The 27,380-nt window shown below is 38.1% G+C and overlaps 2 protein-coding genes across 3 annotated transcripts in view; both read right to left on the bottom strand.

Annotated features, from left to right (window-relative positions):
• Positions 1 to 470: 470 nt before the first annotated feature.
• Positions 471 to 13,213, bottom strand: LOC139129609 (adhesion G-protein coupled receptor D1-like). The gene is made up of 13 exons (XM_070695273.1): positions 13,070 to 13,213; positions 12,735 to 12,799; positions 11,858 to 11,999; positions 11,310 to 11,383; positions 11,035 to 11,143; positions 10,477 to 10,604; positions 9,532 to 9,624; positions 8,649 to 8,712; positions 7,902 to 7,987; positions 5,058 to 5,183; positions 4,398 to 4,436; positions 3,483 to 3,770; positions 471 to 2,441 (listed from the first exon to the last, which is right to left on the bottom strand). Exons 3-12 carry the CDS (start codon positions 11,963 to 11,965, stop codon positions 3,665 to 3,667), a joined length of 933 nt encoding a protein of 310 aa, XP_070551374.1. The 5' UTR covers positions 11,966 to 11,999; positions 12,735 to 12,799; positions 13,070 to 13,213; the 3' UTR covers positions 471 to 2,441; positions 3,483 to 3,664.
• A 249-nt stretch (positions 13,214 to 13,462) lies between these two features.
• The window catches only part of LOC139129608 (coagulation factor X-like), a 34,646-nt gene continuing 20,728 nt past the window's right edge, over positions 13,463 to 27,380 (bottom strand). For both annotated transcript variants that reach the window (XM_070695271.1, XM_070695272.1), the window contains exons 13-14: positions 14,214 to 14,345; positions 13,463 to 13,591 (exon numbers count right to left, since the gene is read on the bottom strand). The gene's annotated coding sequence lies outside the window, so the exon portion shown is untranslated. The remainder of the gene's footprint in view (positions 13,592 to 14,213; positions 14,346 to 27,380) is intronic.

Genomic DNA, 27,380 nt, shown 5'->3' with positions numbered 1-27,380 from the left:
TGTTTCATGTGGCAAAACCGAGGTACATATGTGCGTAAAACACCCTATAGAAGTACTCCCTTACCGTGTAAATGTTTAATTAATAGTTTGTGTGTGTATGTGCGTGTGCACGCGCGCGCAGAGGTACATGATGTAATATTGCTTTTTTATTATTATTCATCCAACAGGTGAACCCAATAACAGGACGAGGTACCCATAACCTGCCTTGCTCAAGGACACAACACCGTGCTGGAATCTTGAACTCACCATCCTCCGATAGTGAGTCTGGTACCCTAACCACTACCCCACGGTGACTCCATCAGTGTAAATAAATGAAATCAAAAGGACGCGTATATGCACGTCTTACAGCTGATAGTGCGAATCATTAAGTTGAACCCTGTAGCTCTCCATTAAGGCAGAGGCTCACATTCATGGGCACATATTTTCCGATCCAGCTATTCATACAAATGATGACGTTACGCACCGAAAATGTGGTTCATCTTTTTTTATTAGCTGTATCATTAAAGAGTCTAAAAAGTTCGTTTACTTTCAAATAAAGTGTGCATCAAAGTGTTTCCAATACAGCGTGCTTTTGTTTGAATGAAAACCTTAAAGGCGATATGATACTTTTGTGCCTGTGTCCAAATATATTTATTTCTGAGTGAGACTGTGGACATATTCAAGGGTATTGGTGTAATGAAACTTGAACTGAATAAACTCGATGGGTAGTGTCAAGTCTGTCTCATTTCATTGAGATGAAAAGAAACATTTTTTCCTAAAGTCTCATTCCTCACAGTGACGTGAACTGAAAGTTATATGGACGGACAATGAGACATTTTGCAAAAAAACTCTGAATGAAGTCGGGGTCATTATATTCCCGGGAATTAAAGTACACTTAATAAACAATCTGAACTAATCAATTTTAAACGTAGCGATTTAAAAACAGTGCTTAGATGAGTTTTTTTCTTTGTACACCAGGGATGTGCATTTTTAAAACTTGTATCAGATTATGTGAAATGTTCTTTTGGACAATTGGATTAAGGCAAGAGCTACCATGAGACAGCGACACATTAAATTAAATGAGTAAGATCTCATACACTGGGCCTTAATCCTAGACCCTTTGACATTTCAGAGATCGTACAAGGACACAGAAACGATAAGATGGCTTACAAACTAAATGAACGTCTACTTTATGGGAAAGGTCAACAATATAAAACAGAATTCGAAACACACAAGACAAATAATTGTGTTCGCACTTAAACCATGTAAATCATTAAAGGAAAATCATGTAGCACAATATCAGCAGGAGTATCAACAACTGGTTCTTCAAAATGTACAAATCTTTTATCAACCATCCCACCATAATGTTATTTCAATTCCATGGAATTCCACCGCGTACTATTATTAACAACCCCAATATCTATACACAAGAAAAGTGTGCGTAGTATTCTTAACTCTTCAATCCAAAACGTCTTTATCGTAATCTTATCATAAATTACAAATGATACCATACAAGTATATTGATGGTGCAAATACTGCAATCTGAACGGTCAAGAGTGACGTAAAAATACCGTGCTATATTCGTTGTTGGAGTAGGCATGAACTCTGAGCTAGAGAAATTTCACGCCAGAATTTGAATTTCATATTATGATATAATAACAACAAAGTACCTCTGCAACGGATATACCACTCAATTTTGACCAGTTCCCCCCCATATGCACTCACTATCGCTCGTGCTCACGTGTCGCGAACTGGTCAAAATCTTTGTAGGTTTACCGTCGCTTGATGTGGTTAATCGCTTAAGGTAGAAGCGCCTCGTTGACAGATATTCGGACAATCAAACTTTTACAATTCTTTTCTGATCTACCACTTGTTGGGGTTCATTTTAAAGCTCTCGTTGTAAGAAAATTGTTAACCATTTCCTTCTCTACTAAGTTAACACAGGGATGGTGGCCATTTTGAATCACAAACATCGGTAAATAGTTGATAATTTCATTTTCTGGTACCGAACTTCGCAAAATGCTCCCCGATTTTTATTCTTGATTTTGAAAGAGTATGGTTGAAATATTCTTTGAGGAAATTGTGATAAAAAGTTGAAGTCTTTCACGTTAGAGGCGCATACTACCTAAAATACTGTTTCTCGGCCTTTGATATATGCTGAAAATAACTGTACTTAATATTACATTATTTTGATGTGAATTGACAGGTGAGTACCAAAATGCGCTGTAATACATCACACTATATGTGCTTAATGTAAAATGTCTTCTCTGAGAACTTTGGTACGGCCGGCCGTACGTCACCCATAGCTTTGTAGCCAATGCAATGCGAATGCGCTTCCATCGCCGGGTATGGCTTTGCTTGTTGGAAAACTCCAATTTGGTATTATCGATGTGATTCCACTAGACCAGACTTTCTGGAGAATCAGCAAAGTTGTTACGAGACATCGTCTTATGCTTTACAACCTATCACGATAGAGAGAACAGAGTGACGTCATGCATCAAAGTTTTACTCAACAACTTGAAGAAAAGATCCGTTTGCATCATTTTTTTTTGGGGGGGATGGGGGTAGGGGGCGAGGATTCACTCCAGAGAATAAGGTCGTCAATTACGCACCCTGAAGCGAATTTTTATCAACCAATTTCGGGAAAATGAGGATTATAAAATGCAAAGAGAGAAGGGGATAGAGAATATAGATTGCGCTTTTCCACAGTACCCCAAAAACACCCGCTCATATATTTTGGGTCCCGGTCATTAAATTTTTGCTGAGTCATCACAGTAAAAATTCGATTATTCGAGGAAACAGAATAAAACTATTTGCAGCACGGGTACAAATACCAATAAGTCAAGCAAAATACCGTTAGAATGTTATTTACATCATTTTTTTTCTTTTTCAATCAAATTTCAATGTTAAATGACTCAGCAACAGCTGAACGAGCGAAACCCAAAATGCATTAATATTGGCAAAGCAAAAACGGGGTATTTAAAAAAAATGCTGCCGTAAGTAGACTAAGGAACTCCTAGTTCATCCATGGGACAATGCTGGAAAAGTTGCCAAATGTTTCATTTACTGCCACAGTAGCTTTTACTTCTGAGAAATGGTGGCATGTGTTGTTGTATTCAACGGATCATGCATGATAACTCCTCCGCCAGTTAAGCAGTTTGAGGAACTCGGTGACTTGGTTACTCTTCAACTAAGACACATCCGAGGTAACTTTTGTTTCACTTACGTACATTAAATATTGACAAATTTGTTGCCTTTACAAGATCAGGTTGCAAGAAAGTTATCTCTGCGTCGAAAAAGTACATTTTCTTATCAAAAATAGACAGTGAAATAACAATTTTCTTGCTAACGCTGTCATGACGATCGGAAGCGTGTGATTGATGTACAATAATACCTAACAGCTGGGCATAATTGAACGAAATCAGGCCGCTTTCCTACAACATTTGTAGGTGCCACCTATGGGCGTTGAGGGCGCACATGTCGTCACAGGTACTCGCACTTACCCAGACTGTTCCCTGTGGTTTAACATACGCCTCCCATTGGAGTCGATCGGAGTTTCTCAATTGTTTCTCAATCTCTCGCTGCGATGGCGTCAGTGATTCTACCTCGTCGGCACTAGCCCCGTTCACGTCCTTCGCCGCTTTACGCCATCGCTTTTGTTTGATCACCTCGATGTGGGCTTGCTTCAGGACGCCTTTCCGGCGAACGTTGATTTCCGCCAGCTCCTCCGACGTGGCGGCGCAGTCGCATCCGTACACACAGCAGAGTTGGAGACGCAAGGAATCGGCAACCTAGAAGACAGAAAACAACCCCGAGATACTGCTATACAAAGTGTATCCAAATGTTAGAGCTCAAAGGTTCACTTTTTTACAAAAACTATTCCCCTAAAATTAATGAGTTGACTTTTCCTCTCGAACCCCTCCCCCAAATATCTCTAAATGCAAGGAAAACCTTCACTTGCAACAGCATTGAGGTAGATATTTCCCAGATTTTTCAAGAAGGGGTTTTTCTGGAATGTGCGTCGGTAGATGTTTTCGCTTTAGGCCAAGCATCAAAGATGCTTATAAAAAGTTGCTAACAGGTAAACTAAAATGGTTGGCCGTACATAGATGGCCTTCACGAATCACGTGATAGACAAATAGCTAATATAAAAATATTTGAACAAAGTAGCATTGAAGTGAATATTTTGAGCAAGGCAAAAATCAGACAGCCTACTTTATTATGCTAAGATCTCGATAAAATATTCTCGATACGGTCCATGGTGACTGCATCGGTCAACTTTTGGTTATGACAAAGCTTTTCAGGATGTTAATGGAGTCAAATGAGCTCTTGTAACAGTTACACGAGTAATTGCAGACGAATGAACAGAACTGTTAGATACCAGATAGATACCAGATAGATACCATATAGATACATACCTCCTTTCTTGACACAAAGTAGTAAACAATGAACGATGCCTACAGAAGAAAGCAATGAGACAGGGAAGGTGTGAGAGCGCAGCCGTCGCATCAACGAATAGTCGCTGTAATGTAGTAAGTGGCGCTTGTTTGTCATTCGTAAGTCCGCTTTCATCACAAATTACATTAATTGACACTATTTCGGCAAAATATTTCAAAGCACTGTTCTATAAATCCCTCAGAACCATTCTGCTTTTGCCTGCCAGTTTCTCGTTTAACGTTCTCTTTTATTTTGATAGTTTGACTTTTGACTATGTAGTCTTGAAGTATAGTTAGGGGCAGCCAACCAACTCATAGCGTCAACATTTATCCATAGGTGCTTTCAAATGTTGATATGCCAGCTTAACGTATACTAATTTGAACAAATTGAACTTCGTAGAGGCAGATGATAGCCCCATAAATACGATTTGAATTTTTCATCTGCCACCAACGAGTTTTCATGTTCCACTCCCAGCCAGAAAAGCACCCCGTCGCACCCCCTACTCCCCCACTGTCCTCTTCTCTTTAAAAAGGTTCCCACTACCGGCACCCGCCGAGAAATTGCTTTAGTACAGATTACTGCATGCATAGCTCTCCTGTACCACCCCGAAAAGAAAAATAAAGCTCTAATGATAACTTTACCTGGAGGAGAATAAGCAGTGTAAACATGGCCCTGGCTGCAGTGCTATGGCTGTGATGGCCCACATACCGGCTATCCAACTCAACGTGAACAGGGCAAACATGAATGCCAACCCACGCAGGTCAAAGCTGTGGACAAGATGGAAACAGTGATTTTAATTTCAGCAGTCGACTTCCGAATAAGTATTTATATATAATCCCATGGTATTTTTCTCTGTTTGACGTCATCGTATACGAGTGTTTTTCGCGGAGCCGTACAACTTCGAGCCGAAGGCGAGAAGTTGTGCGGCTCCGCGAAAAACACGAGTATACGATGACGTCAAACAGAAAAAAATACCATGGGATTAATATTTATCACATGAACAGTATTCTTATTTTTCTTTTGACGTAGATGGATCAAAATTATCGTAACAAATTGCACGAATTTCGTCGCGATTTGTGTTTTACTTACGCGGATTACTTTCATTTAAAGAGTAAAGCGGCCCGTCACCCAGGAGATACTTTCATTCATAAATCCATCAAGCTGAAATTTGCTACATTAAAGGGTATCTCCACCAACCGGACATACGGATTCTGTCACGTGAACCTGTCAATCATTGTCTCGCGCTGTACCGATGCCAAGGCAAGTCGGCCATCGGTACGGTGGACATAACTTTCATCGTGCTAGCGACGGATAGCCATAGTATTCAGAGTTATTCAGAATATTTACAAATAGATTTATGAAGTAAATGCAACGACACGATCGAAACAGTAATTCTCATTCTCAGAGATTCCGTGGCTTTTCAAAATATCACACAAGTTTACGACCGTAGCGAGCGCGAAAGATTCCGTTCGATGACACATAGAGTGTACCTCATTGCATGTTTATGCCCGGGTTTATGCCCACAACGCTGCCGTCACCGCGCCGGTCTCTGCCATGCCGGTGTCAACTCGTTAATCCCGATCGTCAATGTTTGACTTTGATGTTTGCAGTGACATATATCTCACCCGTAGATACATCCTAATTTTACTTGACGGAAAACTCTGTTTTGAGTGTTGTCTGAGTCAACTTTCGAAGTACATAGGATTCCACAGCGCTGCATGCAATGCATATACAGCTCAACAGTTGTCTTCGCTGGCGCTACAGCCTTACGCCGCGCTACAGGTTTGATTCCGAGCAAGAATTTACGGAATTGTTTGTATGATGAAGGAAATTTATCGTTGTTAGTCGAATGACTTTATGCTTGTGCCTGTATGTCGCTTTCCCGAAGATTATACTGTACTCATTATTCAGTTGAACTTCCGTTGAGGTGAAGATTTCAGGTTTATCGCCAACCGCGACCGGGATCGCCAGGTACGACTTCCACATTAGGCCTTACGAGGCGACTCGACTGGATCGGCGGTATCCCTATTCGATTCTCGGGAACAGCTATAGTTTTAGCGACTCGAAATTTCGCTGGACATGCCTTCTATATTCCATGTGTGGATTTATCGGGTCACCTTTTTTGAAAAAGTGTCATGAGAGCACGTCATCGATCACGACAAATCGGTCTATGTTCATGTCGTGACCCGCATGTATGAACGGTACCATGAAAGAAAAAAAGTTCCGGTTGATGACGTACAACAGGGGTAATACGGATTTCTTATCCGTCCTGTTCTACGTCACACAGGTGGGAATTCGGGCCAGTTCATGTGATAACAATGTTTAAATGTGCAGTGCCACGATGAAGCTCCATACTTGAAGAGCAAACTCGACACCCTCGGGAGCAACGGTATCAAACAAATAAAAGTCGAACAATATCACTGTTGGATATCCCATGAAATGGTCATTGCCTACTGTGGCAGTCCAGCTAAGACTAGGCGAAACGTCTAGGCCAGCAACATTTCCGACTCATATATATATATATATATATATATATATATATATAATATATATATATATATATATATATATATATATATATATATATATATATATATATATATACATATACACAAAATGTATACAACGTGCCCTCCCGGTTATCAATATATATATATATATATATATATATATATATATTATATATATATATATATATATATTATACATCTACCGTCGAGAACAATAGAATTTAGCTTGTGCTCGAAAAGCTATACGGAACGCCTGTTCCGTAACACGTACGGTTGCAAGGCGCCCCATCCCCTGCAGCTGTATCTGCGCGTTCACTGTTGAACGGTTTCAAAGGACTCATTGACCGAGTGCCAGAACATGTACTCGTGCGCGGTCTGTACGTACGTGTGTAGTGCACACACACACTATCCAGAACTTGCAGAAGCGCGTCGAGATAGCGCTCCACACTTGCGCTATAAATCGGAAGAAAACTTGTTGACATTGCACGAGAACGGTCATTACTTAGACAATTGATGCCCTGGTCACAAATACAAGATGTATATAATAAGGTTATTACGAAACTACCGCAAAGGATGCACTCGGACATTGGCGCCGCGCATCGCCCTCCGCTTCGGGTCAGGCGATACGCTGCGCCAATGTCCTCGTGCATCCTTTGCGGTATTTTCGTAATAACCTCATAATATTTCTCTCATCACCCATATTAAACTCATATCAACAATTCTGGTCGAAAGTGTTCAACAAGGAAATTTACAATGACACGACAAAATATATGACGGCACTATCTACCGCGAAAATTGCAAAGTTTGAAGAAGTCTAGAATAGGTCTACATTGAAGAGTTTTACAATTGTATCATAATTTTTGTAATACGGTTGCCGTATAACGTTTAGAGAGGGCCACATTAACCAAACACTGTGTTTTTCACGGTAAATATCGAGCCCTGAGTATTTTCTTTCAAATAGGCCACGTTACTTACAGGGTGAGGCCGAATTCTTCCATCTTAACTCTGCATCTGTAGAGGCTCGTCTTTCTGTACGTAAGCAACATCACTGAAAGAGTTGACTAGGAAGAAAACAAAAAGAAGAACTCTAGCTGAATATCGAATACAAGAAGCTTGTATGTCAGTAAGAGCGTGTCGAAAACTACGAGGAAGCAGCAGAAATACCCTCGCACGTGTAGACATGAAAACGGAGGATTGCACATTATCAGCTATCGGATTGACATTTGAGTATATTCCATATGAACTGTGCATTAATCTCCTCAACTCAATGTCCACAAAAGTGTTTCGGTTTGCTTAAGTCAATTCGCTCAAATTTAAGTACGACACGTATAACATAAGCTGGCATTGCGCCCTCACATTGCTCTCGAAATATAAGTAAGGCCAAAGTAATTAAATTCTTTGTTTTGCGTCCACTCTAAATGGGAAAGGTACGCGTCTAAGCGGCTGAAAAAACACACACAAGAAAATTAACACAATGTAATTTGATTGCAGCATATAATAAATTGTAACAAAATTTTAGTTCAAAAAAGCTAAGCGGTCATGTCCTAAATTTTCCTATTCAAATACATTGTGTGTTTTTTTCATGAAAACTTTAAAAACCTAAGCGGGCGGGGACGCAAAACAAAGAATATAATTACTTTGGCCAATCTTGCTGACATTTCCCAGGAATCCTCTCACGCAAGCAGTCTGTACGAGCAAAAGGTAATATGTAAAGCCAATTACCATGTAAAGAACCATAGCAGGGATAATGATGACGAGACTTACACGGCCTGTAATGAACCAGCATCTGCAAGTGCGTGGAGAGTAGTAGATTATAAGTAAAAATCAAACATAAAACAAATATGAAGTTTTTAGGAAACAGTCAAATTGAGTAAGATAAGTCCAAAAGCAGGGCTTTTTTATTGAAAAATCGGGGAAATGTAATAGATTCGAAAAGATCATACCTCTAAAGGGGTCGGCCAGACACATGCATGCATATCATGTATGTACATATTACGTACGTAAGTGTACATGTAAGTTTAAATACATGCATGCTTGCATGTATCCGTGCATATTTTTCCACCGACAGTGTACTCAGTACTTGCTTACATACATATATACATAGATAAATACATAGACATATAGATACACGCAGAGACATGCATAGATAATGCAGACATACACATATGCATTACATAGATACATACATGGACATATAGATAGTTATATCGATACATGCATAGATACTTAGAAAAATAGATAGACATAGATAAATATATACATACATCGTACATACATGCGTGCGTGCGGGCGTGCGTGTGTGCGCACATACATACATACATACATACATGCATGCATGCATGCATGCATGCATGCATGCATGCATACATACATACATACATACATACATACATACATACATACATACATACATACATACATACGCACGCACGCACGCACGCACGCACGCACGCACGCGCGCGCACACACACACACACACACACACACACACACACACACACATACATACATACATACATACATACATACATACATACATACATACATACATACATACATACATACTCTGTATGCAGAAAAAGGAAAGCGTTGACCAATGCCTTACAGTTTAGCGTCTCTGTAATCTGTGTGAATCGCTGCAACAGAGAACAAGCAATAGATGACTGGACTGACCCAACCAATGATTAAATAGGATACCCTGTTGAGTAAAACAAACAAACAAACAGACATTTGAGTTGCATTAACGTTGATGAGAAAAAAAATGCCTTAAAAATTCCATACAAGCATTGGATTTAACCATCCACGTGCACTCTCTTATCAATAATATAATATTAAGCTTAACATTTGCATGAGAATGTATCGTAACCATATCGCTATGATTTCAAAATAGAAACATGTATTGTTATCAACTCGTTTCTCAGAAAGATAATGAAAGGAAAGGTTGGATTCGACTTTTTAATTTTTCCATTTTATTCATTTGACCCGATCGCTGTTCTTAACCCAACTGAACGGTCTGAGTTTGGCAAATTGGCGCGTCACTCTTGAAAAAAAACGCCGCCTTTGCGATACCAATAATATGCACATTTTCCCTATTATTGCGACGTGCGACTGAAGCCATCTCATTACCGTTATCATCGACAGTCATCGTTGTCGTCAATATACTTCATCATAATCAAAAACACTGTCAATATCAAGTTGTTTTGACAGTAGCTCTTGTCGCATCTTTACCAGAGTTATTGATCGTAACGGTCATAAAATATCGTCATCTTAGCGCCATCAACGTCGTCCGTGCAGTTTAAATGGGGAAATAAGAAACTGTACTAAATCAACACCTTCTCTAGAGGGACAGGTTTATCAACTTCATCTTTCAAAAGAACACAGGACTAAAATTACGGGAATACTCAGTGTGAACAAGCACAAAAACTAAAGCAAGGCTGAGGAATTGAGGCCTGCCTCGTTGATAACTTTATTATCACGGAATCTGAGTCAGGTTTCGGTATTGCTTGTTTGTATATTCATGCATTATCATAAACATGGTTCTGTGACCTACCTAGCCCTTGAACTCCTGTAAATGAATATTCTTATTCTCAGTAGCAGGTGAACAGCCGCCAGCAAGGAACAGGAACAGGCACTGAGTAGAAAGGCATTCACGCAGAATGCGATTAACAAGCAGTGCACCTACAGATGAGTGAATTAAAATACATTATGTATGAGAGACATGCGCATAAAAATACTGGCATATATTGCATATTGTCAGAGACTTATTTTTTTATACAAGACCCACTTTAATTATTCCTTGCCACGTATTTAATAAAAATACAGTCTGATTGTTAAGGACAACATACCCTTTTCTAATCTACATCTATTCGTCCTTAAATGAGCAACCTTGTGGTATGATATATGTCCACGGCCACACATCCTCTGATGTTTTGCATAATTACAGAGAGAGATACTCTGATTGCCTGAATGTCATCTTTAGTACATTTCTCTTCATTATTAAATCGCAATAAAACTTTGCAAATTATTGTGCATTTTGTCAGTTTCAAAAGAGTCATCATTCCCGACGTGTCACGTGTATTTTCTGATTCTTGTTGTGAGAGAAACTCACCGTTCCCTCCCTGTCATACTTGGATTTCATTGCGGTGAAAATCGAAGCCGTCAAACAGAGAAAAGAGACTAGTGTGTTCTTCAGGACAAAGTGGTGATCGTTGTTAATCCTGCAAAATTTGAAATTGAAATGATGGACAGATCTCTGTGAGCTGCAAGAAGCCGAATGAAACGCACATGGTATGCTCCGTGGAGACACCGTTACTGAAATGTTTTAAGTTTACTTGTTTGAAACATGGCAATAACCGCCGAAAAAATGTAGCGAAGCGTACATACCTTGCGAGTAGAAGCAAAGCCAGCGATAATGTGTAAATTGCGATAACAATACCCAGAATTATCACTGCAAAATCCTGAAGTATCAGGGAGAAAAAAGACATCATTTTCAGCGGTTGTCATCAATTAAAAAAAGCACGATCGGAACTAATTTTGGAGAATAGTATCTTTCATTGGTAAAATTGATCAAAGGTGTTAGATGCCCTTTGGGTGAAAGTTGCGATATTACAAATTATAAAAACAAGTGAATTACAAAAATACAATCTTTAAGAAAAGTAGATGGGCTTTCTTTTTCTGATTAAACCAATATAACTTCATTATCTGCCAATTAGTTCCAATTCTGTTAAAATATGATCATTTTGGACATTGTTTCATAAAAGTTACCGAATAATACTTCGAAACAGAGTTGATTTCCCCCCCCCCCAAAAAAAAAAAAGAAAGAAAGCGGCGATTCAACTGTATGTTATCTTTATCGAACGTTCGCCGGAACCATTTCACATTCAGATTTTTGTTCTCAAGACCTCTTCGTCTAAATTGATTTATTCCTGTACCTCTCTTGTGTGAACAATTTCAGCAACTCTGGCGGTAAACGTCATGATGAGGCCAAATTCAGCGAGACGGCTGCAATTACACAGGGTGTACCCTTCCTCGTCATTCATTTCTTGGATAAAGCAGCCGTCGGTTTTCCAAATTCTGAAACGACGAGCATTTTGCGTGTCAGAATTGACATGATAATGCAAACAGGAGTGAGAGAGTCTCGAGAAACAGAGACGGAGACGGGCAGAACGACCGATAGAGAGCTTGACGAATACAAGAATACAGAATACTGGGACAGACAGATTGACGGCTGGAAAGAGAGGCACAAAGCCATCATACAATCAGTCAGAAAGAAAGGCGAAATTAAAAGAAAAACACACACATAAACATGAAGAAGCGGAAAGACAGTGAAACAGAGAAGAGGATTGAATTGAGAAAGAATAAGAGAGAGATAAACGGACAAGTATACAACAGACACCCTCTTTGCGCAACAGGTGTTTTAATCTATTTTCAACCGTCAGACATCGACCCCGTCCGAGAAGGTCTCGGCCTGTAGAAATTCGTCCTTAAGTCTAGTAGTATGCGTTGTCACGACTATCATATTTATGTTCGACTCACAAAGTATCGAGTGCATTTGTTCTCTATGCTTTTTTCCATTTCTTTTTTATTCAACAGTTTAGTTGTCGAAGTGAACTGTGATCTGAATTAATGCCACTTGATTCATGGAAAACATTTGGGCTGCTGCTCTTTGTAATTTGTTGGCATCGAAATATCTTCCTGTTTGCAGATAGGATTAAGCTATTCACACGGCGATTTGATATCAAGATGGCAAATCATCTTTTGTGTAGAAACCTTAATTGCATGATTTATCAGAACACCAGTATCACGCACCCATTTTCGTGTCCATCCACCAGGTATACGCATGTCTTAGAAACCGACCCTACCTGTAAAGGCGACTTCAAAGAAATAACGATTAGTACTAGACCAATAAAAACATTTTGTATAAAGAGTAGATATAAAAGATAAATTATTAATCAATGTTTTAGTTTAAGATGTATTGACCTCGAACGGGTAAATATATGAAGACGTTAAACGAAAGAAATACAGAAAAAAATGCCGATTAAGGTATGCCGAAAAGAGATTCGAGTCCAAAAATCGATTTGAAATGTTTTAAAGTGAGTCGATCATTACGTCACAATAATGGTATTTTCAAAAATATGCTGTACCTTTCCGTGGTTAAATTTTACCAGGACACTGATGTCACGTGATGAGATTGCCTCTGCAGGGAGTAAAGACACAGCGATCACTTCAGAGAAAACCACCTGCTGTGTATTGGCTGTTTCCTCTTCTGTGGAGGTCTGCTGTGGAAGGTTCTGCCGAAAGTAAAATTATTAGATACACATTTCATTGGCCGCTAGTTATGCGCACACATAAAATAAAAATGGTGATTTTCTTGACAATGCATTATTTTTCACGCGGTGAATTGCCAGTGACGTCGCCTTTAATTAGCTACAGATACAGAGTCTATCTTTGCCATGGTAACGGTCTAGTACGTCCGTGCCTTTGTGATGCCGGCCGCTGGCTGTGCTGTAACAACGGCATCGGATCCATTTCGTGAGCATAGCGCAGCCAGTGGCAGAAGTGGGATAGGCAGCCATGGAAAGATACTCACTGTTCCACGACGGTCGTTGGTGGCAGTATATTTCCAATCGTTTTCAGTTTTGTCTTTGTGATCCAGATTTTCATGCCTGAGAAGAGAAAACCGAAAATTAATGCAAATTTGTTTGTTTCAAAAAATAGTTTACGGCTTGTGTCGTTCAATGTGATATAGGCAGGGACACAGCCTAAGACTATGGCCTTTAATCACGGTCCCTACACCCACTCTAAGGTCCATGGTTTGAGGTTATTATCATTTTACTTGGTCATCGGCCCAGTCCGACAGGGAATTATTCTGGAGAAGTTAAAATGAGGTGAAAAATCTTTGTCACTGTATTGTTCATAGGTAACAAGTTTTAGAAAATGATGAGTTTCTGTTAACTGATTGGCACTCCATATAACTTGATTTGCATACTCATGTTACGCGCACCAATTGACCTTTTACTAATGAGTGAATAAGATACGCAAGAGTCAGTGTGAATGTAAAGCATTCTAAGGAACTCCGCAAGGTTGACAATACGAGATTACTCTATCATTGCAAGTCGATAGCAACGGGTGCTTCATGAATTCATATTTTGATAGTCATTTGATAAGCAAACTTGGGGTGAAAAACCAAATCTTTGAGGTTTCGTCGCACACTCTTGTGGTATTTGGCAAGTGATTTGCTTTGACCTTATTAAGACTAAAATATTTATAAATGGAGTATAAGAATACCTTTCTTAGAGGATTTTCCCGCATTGAACTGTAGAATGACGTCACCTGAGCCGTCCTGCACTCTACATTTCACCAGCGTATTACCAGAAACATTCATTCTGCAAGTGACGTCGAAGGGTTGCGATTCAAAAGCTGTAAGGAAATAGTAGCCAGGGTCACGTGATTGATCAAGTCGAGCTTTGATAAATATATTAAAGGCGGTTGGATGTTAAGACTAACCATTTACTGTTAATAAAGATATACTGATCTGGAAAAAAATTCTGTGTTAATATCACACAAGGGCTTAGCTCTAGTGTAATTTCAATAAAGTGACAGTTCCCTGTTCGTGGTTGGCGAGCGACAGAACCCACATATTTTTCACACTCAATTTACCCATCTCACATACAGCCTAATCATACATGATTTGAAAGCTTATTTTCTCTTCTTCAAGAAAATTGACGATGTGTAACTGCCAAGTAGGGCCGTAAACCCCTAATTCACACAGATACCCCATTTGCATAATTCTAATATAAAATTACAAAATTCATTTTTAACTACTCTAACATGCTTTAAGTCTAATGAGTGATATATCACATGAAAGGTTCAGCATGTGGAATAGAGCTATGAACTCCAAACGTGTGTTGGGCATGTTCTTACTGAACATTTTCATATAACTCGTGAATATCTTGACTCATTTTCAAATTTTGTGTAAGTACGAATAGGGCCAACAGTATGGAGAATAAACATCCGAGCTTTGTGCTGCAATTGTTTTTGTTTGTTGAGGATAAGCACACTGGAACTTTTGCCGTCTAATTACTATATAGCAGAACAAATAAGAACATAATAACTGTATTTCAGATGGCCCTTATGCATAATAGATGTCACTTTAGTTTGAATTTCTATAGAAATAGTTTTGATGGATAATTAACCACATTTGTGAAATATTGAACGTTTCAGTTCAATTATGTGGCACATGAAGACGGAAGGCACCCAATTTCATTTCATCTTATTAATTGGTATGTAATAAAGGGGAAGCAACTCCACTCCTCCACTTTGAGTAACGATACTGAACTTTACTGATGAGGAAGTTATTGAGATGCTTCATTTCCTCATTGATAACACATTAATCATATTTGCAGGCATTGTTTTTAGGCAAACTGCTGGCATTCCAACTGGAACAAACTGTGCCACCACTTCTTGCTGTTTTGTTTTTTTATATTCATATGAAGCCGAATAGATGCAACCTTATAAATAAATCTGGATGTAAAAGGTTTGTTAAGCTTTTTAACAACACGCACAGATACATTGATGATGTTTCAATTTGGAACAATCCCAGTATAACAAATTATCTACATCATATTTATCCACATGAGCTCGAGATCCTAAAAACAACGGAAAGTATGGATTTGGCTTCATATCTTGATCTGTTTATTCAAATTAGACAGAATATTCTTTAAACATGGCTATATGACAAGCGGGATGATTTTGATTTTCCAATTATTAACTATCAGTACTTGTCTAGCAATATTGCATCTGTTTCAGTTCCTGAGATACTGTAGAGATTGCAACACATATAATGACTTTCGAGAAAGACATTCATCATTGGCAATAAAGTGAAAGCATTCCTTACTTTGACTAATGGAGTGATTCAGTATCTTAACTTGATGACTTTTTCTTTTGACACTTTTGGGCCATTTTTGACGGTGTCGTATGCGAGAAGGGTACGCTTACACATCCACTGACACCTGGTACAACTATTTCTTATAAACGTGGTTCAAGATGGTCCTTTCTGAAATTGTCATTTTTGTGTTTGTGCGACCTGGTAAGTTTATTACCTTGAATGGTTTGGGTTATTGGCTGTAACTTCATATTGTGTACGATATTGTGTAATGTATATTTTGTTTGGCTGTCTTATGTAAAGTGTTGATTAGCCATGGCGAGTAATCAGGTTAACAGTAAATACTAACACCACTTTGGTTCTTCCTGCCAATTATGCACAAAATGCCACCACCAGGAACTGAGCTCGTAGGACGTCCAATTATAAGTGGATGCTGCAATCCAACCTTTCACGTATCCAGAATTCATTGTAATGACGTTTTTCTCAAACAAATCGCGAAGAAATAACCAACATACATCAGAGATACAACATTGAGACAATCAAAGTTCCGGCCAACATCACGTGACATAGGTAACACTAAACGTAGGGTCAATGTATATTAATACACCACACAATGAAGCAATCGAATCAGCTGGCAGAGCATTAAATCAGGAAATACAGTCAAACGATTAATAATCAAACAACCACTTACAAAATGCATGATAGTTATGCTAGAAACAATCTTAAAAAAAAACCAGCAAGTTTGAATTCAACAATGAATCTAACCGTATACGTAGGTGCAGTATGGGTTCGTCTCGCCATGGCTAATCAACACTTTACATAAACCAGCTGAACAAAATATACACTTTCAATAGACACAATACCATTCATGAAAAGCAAACAACTAAGACATTAACGATGTGTGGAGTTGCCTTCCCTTTATTTACATGTCACCAATTGTGTCTGCTGTCAAATTAATCTACTCAGCCAGGCCTTTGTTCCTGGCAAGGCAGCGATAACTATGGCGACCCCTTTTATTCATGTCGATGATTGTGAAGAAGAAGAGGGTGATGAATTACTAGATTTACTCGAAATGAATGAAAATTGTATTACCGTGCGTGATATGGATCATGAATAATGCCATTACTTTGACTGAAGCTGACTACGACATATATTTCGGCTATAGAACTAGTTTTATCTACGCTAATTATGTGGTTCATGCGGATCTTTTTTATGTCTGTACTTAATAATAGTTGGTGATATTTCCTGACACATATTAAGAAAAATGTTGGCATTCAAATCATTTATATGTTAAAAATCAACATTAATATATCAGCATTGTTTAATATGTTGCCATAGTTACAACATTACAAAGGATTGTTAATATTCTTTAGTGTCATTAATAGGTCTTGATATGCTGTGAATGGGTATATTGTATTCCGAAAATTAGGCATGTTATGGAGAAATAACCCCTGACCTATAGAAACCAAGCATTGTTATTGGATAATATTGCAAACTAGAAGAGTTGTTCATATGTTTTAAAACATATACGAAACAAACGAAATATCCACTTTCAGAACTCATTTCATCTGTTTGTTTTCCATTTTATAAGCACTTTTTGTATGTCATAATGCTTGCAGTTTCATTGATCTTGCTGTTAAATTGTTTAAAATGGCGTTATTCAAAAGGGGATTATATGTTTTTTAGTGAAATATGAAATATTTCACTAAAATCGCTTTAATATCTCTTTAGAAATCCCTTCTGTGTCCTACAAGCAGATACTTTTCATTTGATATATCACTTAATAGTTATGGCAGTTAACAATGAATATTCTAATGCAATTACACAGATAAATTCACACTAATGTGTGATGTATTATAGAATAATACAGATGAACTCACATTTGTCCACATGAATGAAGGCCTTGCCGATTCTTGACTGTATTTATCTGTACATGCAATATTCAGCTAAAATCCAGGCAATTATCCATGCTTATACACTAAGTATTATAGGGTTTTCATGTGGAGCGGTGACATCTTCTCTCTACCTCCCTTTTCGGATGGTTTTGCTCAAAGTTCAACTTTGAAAAAAAGAGCGCGTACAGACTATAGAATGTTTCTAAATTGGGTACCTGTGTGAATTATACAGATCGGGGGGGGGGGGGGGGGGGGGTTTTTAAAACTCTATTTGGCCGCTCCAGATGTTCATTTTCCTGTAGTAGCGATAGTAAGCTTTTGAATGACGTATTATGTGGTTGCTTGTGAAGTGGGTACCGGAAACTCCTCAAATAAGATCTCGTTTTTAATTTTACGCTAATGGTGCAACGTACTTTGTCCCACAGCGATAAGCGGAGCGGTGACCTTGACACAAGACGGCTGCAAAAGTGGGCAGCGCACGCACGGCCGAGGCTATCGGACGGTGTGATATGTTTTATCCCAAACGAAAATATACGGATGCTTTTAGATTTATATTCATTTTTAAGGTTAATTTAGTAGTTTTATAACTGTATGCTTGCAAATCTTGCTCAAATAAAACTATTTTCACGGAAGTAAGACGTTGGAAATTTTGGCTCACTTAAAATTACCCCCCCCCCCCCCCCCGCATTGGATTGACCGGACAGGTATTGTGGGACGCCTGTCAACTGTATCATTGGACCGATTAATAGTCCAGTCAAAATAGGGTTAAACCCACCACAAATTGCAACAGAATTTTTTTCTTCAGAATGCATTTGAGAGAGGCACCCAGAACAACATATTAAAAGTTTACTCGAATCCACCTTGGGGAAATATGTCTAATTTGCATAAATCAAATATGGCGGCCAACCATCCAACAAAATAACATAATTTGCTATATATCACATGTTAAACAAGCTATTTCAGTGATTTTAAAGTCTGACACTAGTAATTTGGCCCAGGGAATGATTTTGGAGGTATAATGTTCCTGATAGGTACTTCATTAATTTGCATAAATCCAATATGGCGGCCAACATTCCTACAAAAGACATTTTCGGTCATATACCACGCATTAAACAAACTATTTCAGTGATTTTAAAGTTAAAAGTATATTTCTTTGGCATAGACAAACGATTTTCGTGATGCTATGATTTGCATAGGTAATTTGTTAATTTGCATAAATCCAATATGGTGGCCAACATTCCTACAAAGGACATTGTCGGTCATAAACCACGCATTAAACAAGCTATTTCTTTGATTTAAAGTTTCATACTTTTCTTGGGTAAGAAACACTTTTAGTGGCTCAATTTTTACAAAGGCCCTTTAATAATTGCATAAATTAATATGGCTGCCATATTAATGCCCCATGGCTTAATAGCTTGTAATATAAATAACGGTTTTTGTATAGTTTTTAGCACTAGGAATCTTTCAAGAAGAAACTGTTAAGTCCTTGGACATTCATTTTTAAAATATTTTGATTTTTCTGTATATGACAACTGTTAATGAATGTTAGTCTTCTGAATGATATATTCTCTTTCTAAACATAACATTGAATTCATCTGTGTACGGCATTTTCGTAATTTGTAAGGGTGTTTAACACTCTACAGTGTCAAAGCATGTAATCTGTAATGTTTACTGTTAAAAAAAGACATGTTCAAAATCTTTAGTTTTCAATTTAGACTGAACCCCCTTCTTATTGATGGGTGCATCTTTGTAAGACCCCTTAGATGATAGGCAAGAAGTCTTCACACATTACAGCAAAAATACAATAAACACGACAAAGCTGAAAAAACAGAAAAAATGATATGACCGAAATAAAAAATGTCGTAATACACACAAATTGAAACTTAGCACTATTGCAAACAATGTCAGATTCATAAAAACTTTCTGGACACACAAACTCAAAAAATCTGAAAACTGCATGCTTTAGCAAGGACTTACAATTAATCCAAACACAGAATCCAACTATTACACAAAACAAAGAAGTACATCTTGAGTCATTTTTCCAAGTGTCATTTTTCCAGATGTACATGTTTGTATCGTGTAACAGTTGGATTCTGTTGGGCTAATGAGTTGTTTGAATTAATTTTAAGTCTTTGCTAAGCTTGCAATTTTCAATTTCTGTGAGTTTGTGTGTTGATCAAGTTTTTAAGAGTCTGACATGGTTTGCATCAGCGCTAAGTTTTAATTTGTCTGTATTGTGGCTTGTGTTAGTTTTGGTCACATTATTTAATTTTTTGCGTTTTTATTATCTTTGTTGTGTTTATTGTATTTTTGCTGTTATATGTGATGACTTCTTGCCTATCGTCTAGGGGGATGTACCAAAGATGCACTCGTCCATAAGGAAGGGGTTCAGTCTAAATTAGAAACTAAAGATTTTGTCCACGACTTTTTTAAAACAGTAAACATTAAAGATTACATGTTTTAACACTGTAGAGTATAAAGCACCTATAAAAATCACAAATAATGCCGTACACAGATGAATCCAATGTTATATTCAGAAAGAGATTATTATTAGATGACTAACAATCATTAACGGTTGTCATATTTAGAAAAATCACAGATAATTAAAATTGTATGACTTTCTTACATCTCAATAGTAAACGCACATCAACATATACGTTTTTTAATTCGTTCCGAAGTCATATATGTAAGTCTACCAAATCAGCTTTAAAATTTTTTTCAAAATACAATATATTTATGGGGTATTTTAACGAATTCAGGTATCACAGACACCTATTAAAATAAACTTTTATTCGTAAATGGATCGTTATTGTAAGTAAATTTATTGTATATTTTCCGCATTTTAATAAATAAATGTCTAAGGACTTAATGTGGAGCTGCACGTTGCCGACACAGTTTTGCCAACACAGTTTTTTCCGAAGGAATATTTCTCATCTAAGATGACAAGGAAACCCGTACAAACTATTTTGTGAAATGTAATATTTCACTTGAAACAAGAGTTATATCCTCATTCTAAAATGGCATGGGCTGAACGACTGACACTCAAAAAAATGCTGAAAATCATGGTTAGCAAAATAAAAATGCCTCTAATTCAAAATGTAAGAATTTCATTGCAAAACAAAATAGTTTTTTTGTTATATAGCATTTAAAACATAATATGGAAATTTCAGAAAATATGAAAATATATTCTTTGGAAATCTTAAATTCGGATAAAAGGGAAGCAGGAATTCGGGTGATTTGCATACATTTGCATACATTAACCCTTCTATATCATGCAACTTACGACTGCTTGCCAAGCTAAAAGGTGAACCTAACCAATTTGTAATCTTGTGCTAACAAATTAATAAAAATTGGAAGAATATTTGCAAAAATATATTTTGAGCAAAATACAGTGCGTTGGGTACAGTTTTTTTCTTGATATTCCTATTCCTAAAAACTCTACTTTAACCTTATTTATATTAGAAGCTATTTGGGCATTAATTTGGCAGCCATATTTAATTTCTGAAAATCATCAAAGTGTCTTTTAAACATTGAACCACAAAAGGTGTTTCTTCATGCTCAAGAAATATAATTAAACTTCAAAAGGTGTTTCTTCATGCTCAAGAAATATAATTAAACTTCAAAATGGCTGAAATAGATTGTTCAATACATTTTATGACCGACAATTTCTTTTGTATTGGATTTATACAAATTAACGAAGTGCCAACGCAAATCATTGCACCTCAAAAATCATTTGTCCATGCCAAAAAATATACTTTAACTTTAAAATCACAGAAATAGCTTGTTTAACCCTTTGACTGCTGTAATTTTTACACCAAAATTTTAATGCAATATTTTACCAATTTCTGTGAACATTTCTGTACGTTTTTTTATAATTTTGGACCAAATGGATATCATTTTTCAGCAGCTACATATTTTCATCAAAATTTAGGCAAAAAGCAGAAAAATTGACTGTGGTACATTTTATAAAGTTGACAAAAATAGACTTTGGCCCCAAAAGGGTTAATACGTGGTATATGACAGAAAATGTCTTTTGTAGGTATGTTGGCCATCATATTGGAATTATGGAAATTAACAAATTACCTATGCAAATCATAGCATCTTGGAAATTGTTTGTACATGCCAAAGAAATTTAATTTTAATTTTAAAATCACTGAAATAGCTTGTTTAATACGTGGTATATGACCGAAAATGTATTTTGTGGGAATGTGTTGGCCGCCATATTGGAATTATGCAAATTAATGAGGTGCCTATATGAAACATTAAACCTCCAAAATGATTCCCTGGGCCAAATGTCAGACTTTGAAATCACTGAAATAGCTTGTTTAATATGTGATATATAGCCAATTATGTTATTTTGTTGGATGGTTGGCCGCCATATTTGATTTATGCAAATTAGACATATTTCCCCAAGGTGGTTTCGAGTAAACTTTTAATATGTTGTTCTGGGTACCTCACTAAAATGCATTCTGAAGAAAAAAATTCTGTTGCAATTTGTGGTGGGTTAGGTGCCAAAATCTCGTAGATTGACTGGACTATAATTGCAGATTCTGTATCACAGTCGTATTGTGCATGTGTGTACGTTCCAAATTTGCGTGACAGTTTTGGCTTCACTGAGAATTTGATACATTTTATCGCGCCCTTTGTAATGATAATTGGCTCCAGACAGCGCGTAGAAATCGTTAAAAGTAAGCTTTCTCACATATGAGCGAGTTTTGTCAGCAGATTATTCGACGGCGAGTGCAGGTGTAGATCGTACAAAGTGTGACAGAGAGAGAGAGCCCGGGAAATGCGTTCGATGCAGTGACACAGCAGCATAGGGTAGCCTAACACCCGATTTCTTCAGCGACCAGATAGATAGAGCCTATACTGTATAGACTGCAGCATCGCAAGTAATCTCTCGTATAGTGAGGAGTACTCGAATAATGTCTTCGTTCTAGTTTTGAACACTTGTGTGTACGCGTAGTGGATGTTTTATTGGCGAGCTTTGGCATGTTTCACAGCATGAAAACCCTGTAATAGGGACCGTGGATAATAAACACGCGCACGGTAAACGCAACTTCTGTTTTTAGGAGGTTTGGTTGGCTGTGTTGCGATTACCGTGCGCAAAAATCGCACAACAACTTTTTCTATCGCAACATCTCGCTACACGTATTTCTGTATCGCAAAATGTCGCGATACATTGTTTGGCGTGTACCAGGACCAGGCCAGTACGGCAACAGCGCGGCGCTACATCAGCATTCTTTTGACATACATGTGAATCAGTGTACGAGTAAAATAACATAACAATCACTTTGGATACAGTGTTTCATTTCATTCTATTGGTTGCATCGTTATTGAGTTTGCACTGAACAGAGATTGATTTCAGAGGGGGTAGGCCTATGCCGGGGGGAGGGGTAGGTAGCGTATGCGTGAAAGTTTCATAGCGACCAATCACCCATTGTTGGATGCAGATACAGAATGAGGCTTGGTTTGGATTTCGCACTTCCAAACTTTCGTTTAGGGGAGGAGGGTTGAGAACAGACGCACTTAGTTTCGTTTACCGTGCGCATGTTTTAATTATCCATGGGCCCTTAAATACGTTGGTTTCAATCCGATTCCAACTCACAACGTACGACACCTAGTTACCTAGCGGAGAAGCCACAGACAAAACCGCCCTGCCAAATCCCCAATATCGAAAAGATTAGTTCAATAACCAAGCTAAGTTGTTACAATTTTTCTGACTGCGACTAATCCACACGCCGTAGAGTTCGTGAAGCACTCTCACGCTCGTACGCTGACTATTACATATCACACAAAAACTTTATCGAAGCGAAGCAATGAATACATCGCTTAAACTGAGCGGAGGACATGGATGTAAGCATGGATTATTGCCTGTATTTTAGCTGAATAGTGCATATACAGATGAACACAGTCAAGAATCCATTGTTTGTATTCAGCAAGCCTATATTCATGTGGACCAATGTGAATTCACATGTATTATTCTATAATACAGGAAACATATTAGTGTGAATTTATCTGTATTATTGCATTTTAATGCAGTGTTTACCCATTTCCAGCTCCGAGCCCTCAGCACAGACCCAGAGTGATTTAACAGACGACACAAAGACAACGTAGGGGAACGTCGAAATTAGAAATAATTGATGGCCTGAATATATTTCCACCGAGGTGTAATCAGCATTCCAACGAAGGGGGCTGCCATTATTTACGGCCTTTGAGGTGGGGAGGGGGGGGGGTGGAGGACTTTCATCGGAAACTCAGAAATGTCGAATGCCCCCCCCCTGCCAACTGTGATGAATTTGAGTTACCCCCTCTCAAGCACAGACATTTTGACTGACCATAGACTTGAAAAAGTTAAATATGTCATGTAAAGTATACGTGTTTGTAAAATTTACAAAAATACAGCAATATAGCAAATCTTTCAAAGTCTGGTGTACCCTGCTAGATTATCATCGTGATCTCATGAGAGTTGAAAATGGTGAAACCAGCTACATGAAATTCGAACTAAGTCGAAACAAAATGTAGATGTAAAAGCTCATACTATAACCAGTTGTGTTTTGTTTGTTTGTTTTTCAATTTGGATGGCATCATGCATAAAAGGGGATTTACTAAGATCAGGGGGAAGACATGCGAGAGGCTAAGGGGGAAAGTGTCAGAGAAGGTGTCCCCTCTCCCTACTCTTGCGTTGAAATTTTTGAGAAATTGATGTGCGCAATGGTGCAGTCTGGTGCAATTTGAGATGTGTTTCTAATCTGTGTTTCTACATTAGAACACCCAAAGGGGGCAGAGCACGAGAGGGGGTGCCCCCCCCCCTTTGGCATCGAAAATTTTGAGAAATTGATGTGTCAATGCTAAAATCTGGGAGATGTTTCAATTCGTTTTACACCAAAAATTGAATAACCCCCCCTTCTTTCTCTCCACGTTTTGAGCAACTACCTTGCAGCTTTCAGTTGTTGAGTGACACCCCTCAGATTCTTCCGAACCCTCAGGCCACACCTATTGACGACACCCTAAGCAAAGTACCTAACCGACCTTTCCTGGTGTACTCATCGGGGGGGAAATGAAAGGATTAGTAAGTTCGAAAGTTTACAAGTGACATATGTGTTTTGAATGTCAGCAGACAAACTCGAAATGTACACTTCTAATCATATTACGCTGTTCTACAAAAAACCTTCAATGCAGTGCACTCGCAATCCTAAAATGTATCATTATTTTCACAATGTAGCAATTTTTAAAATTACATATTTTGACCAACAAATGTTTTTAGCGCATATTCTTGATTTTGCACATATATTATTGAGATTACGTTGCACATTTGTATAGTATATAGGCGAGTGGCCTACTCTGACGTAATTCAGATTATATTTAAGTGTAGTATCTAGAATGGTAGAATCAGGGGAAATTGGGGTCCTCTCCAAAAAATCATTCCGCCATGAACAGTTTTTAGGGGTCACTTTGAAATGAACTTGGAAAAATAGAATAGCCAAAATATTGTTTATCAGTGTATACTTGGTTTACCTCTTCTCGATTGCTTTCCCGTCTTTATGTAAGGTACTTCGGTAGCCATTTCGAGAACACATGTTTTCTCAAAATTACCATAGAAGTGGTAATTAGTATAAAATTCAACAGAAACTGGGTAATCCGTAATTTGTAGGAATGGCGAAAAAGCCTAAGAATCTGCATTTAGTCGCTCGAATTTGCATTTTCTTTACAGGATTAAGATCCATGGAGGTAGGAAGGAGACGACAAACACCGCATACAATATCTCCGCATATCAGCCATGGATAAGTATGGGGAACACTCCTGTACAATATTAATTTATCACTTATATTGAATGTATCATTGAAATAATTTTCGAAAACTTAATCCAAGTTTCCACGTTTCTTTCTGTATTTGTACTTGAATAATTCCCTAATAACTACACTCATTGGGCGGTGTTACTTGCACTCTGTCACACGCCTGGCATCTTTTTTAAAAGCAGACACAGAGTCGCTAGTCCACGATATGAAAGGGATAAAATTGCCTGATAGCCAAAGCACAAGTTTGCAAGATGTTTACATTAAAAACATTACAACAATAATTGAAACAACAAAACAGAGAGCAATTTGAAGTAAACATCATTGAAAATGACATTGCCCTAATTCTTTCAAGTCACCTAATCTAGAAACAGACTTAATTAGTCTAATTGATCTGTTTAAAATGTTTTCACAGCAGATAATGAAACGGGCATTTTCATTCAGTAATTCCCAGTCTACCTACCATCTTTGATCACTGTAGTTCATTCGGTTGCAAAATCAATTTTACAGTTGACATATTTAAATACCTATTTCCCTTTGTCATCTAATTTTATTATATTTGCAGCGGTATGAACCACTTTAAGCAGGTTTTTTCTCGACTGTGCAATTGCTCAAATTGCGCACTTCGAGCCATTGTCTGCCCTAGAAAAGTTACTGATAGCGCGGAAATCGTGCACGAAACAAAGTAAGCAAAGACGTCCACACACGTGAGTATGATCCCAAGCGCATGGTGTAGCGACCTGTCAATTTGCCGTTCCTTCTAGTCCATCCCCTCGAAAAAGACAAAATATCATTTTTCATTAAGCTTTCAAACTGGTGATGTGACGACGTGGAGTGTTCGCATCAAAAAGAACAGCCAACGACCTGATTGCGGTTCAGTCTCCATGAATACTAGAGTAATTTTATGTTCATGTTTTGATAACTGTCAACTTTGAACGCAGAACTTGAAACACTGTGTCAATTATTGAACTATGGAAATTTCCAGCTTTTGTGTAAGCAAGCTGCGGTCACGATCGATCCCGATTACATTGAAACAATCGTTTGAAAGGCGCTTATTTTCATGAATTTAGACCCCCAAATCGCACCCAAATGTGTGCAACAGAACAAATACTTCAAAGTCTGAGTCGGGAAACCGGTGGTGACAAATCGACGGAAGATTGAGAGTAGCCAAGCACATCACAAGCTAGACAAGGTTCAAGTCGGTGAATTTCTAAAAAAATAAAATCATTTGTACTAGTTTCTCTCGCGTCTCTCCTATTTCATACAAACCTACTATTTGGAATTTGGCAGCCTAGGCCAGGTTGTCCTAGTTATCAAACGCGTTACCTTTGAGTCTGCGCAGTAGTGAATTAGTTTCTGCCGGATTCACCGACTTTGACTCCTTGCACAGTACCAGCGGCCAGACGGACTGTGTACACAGTGACGTAAAGCAAATACAAACTGATTGATAGCTGTGATATCGCAGGGGTGCTGGTGGCGGCTATCGAACGCCCTCTGGTCAAGGGTCACGTCCACAGTACGTCTACGAGCCAACCCATAGGCGTTTTAGGTAGTTTACTACGACACAGATCGGTGTCGCTGAATTACCTCGCAAAATAATGAAATGTAATAAATTTGTATCATCTTTATCATTGACTCTTCGCCTGCTACGTTGCCGGTAAGAACATGACTTGTATTTTGGAACCATATTCCCGTGAGCCGTCGACGGTTTCTCCGATGTTTGCCCGCTCGCGCGTACACTGTGTACAACGCACTGAATACGTTGGAGGTCAAAAGTTCAATTTCGAGCAGGAAAAGCCAACGGCTCACCGAAAAGGGTCAAAATATACATGTTGATACAGTAGGGATAGTTAGCAGGGAGTAGGACAGGTTGATTTAT

This window comes from Ptychodera flava, chromosome 3 (assembly GCF_041260155.1).
Source record: "Ptychodera flava strain L36383 chromosome 3, AS_Pfla_20210202, whole genome shotgun sequence".
In the NCBI taxonomy this organism is placed as follows: Eukaryota; Metazoa; Hemichordata; class Enteropneusta; family Ptychoderidae; genus Ptychodera; species Ptychodera flava.
Note: the sequence above shows the minus strand (reverse complement) of the source record. Positions and strands in the feature narration are given on the sequence as shown.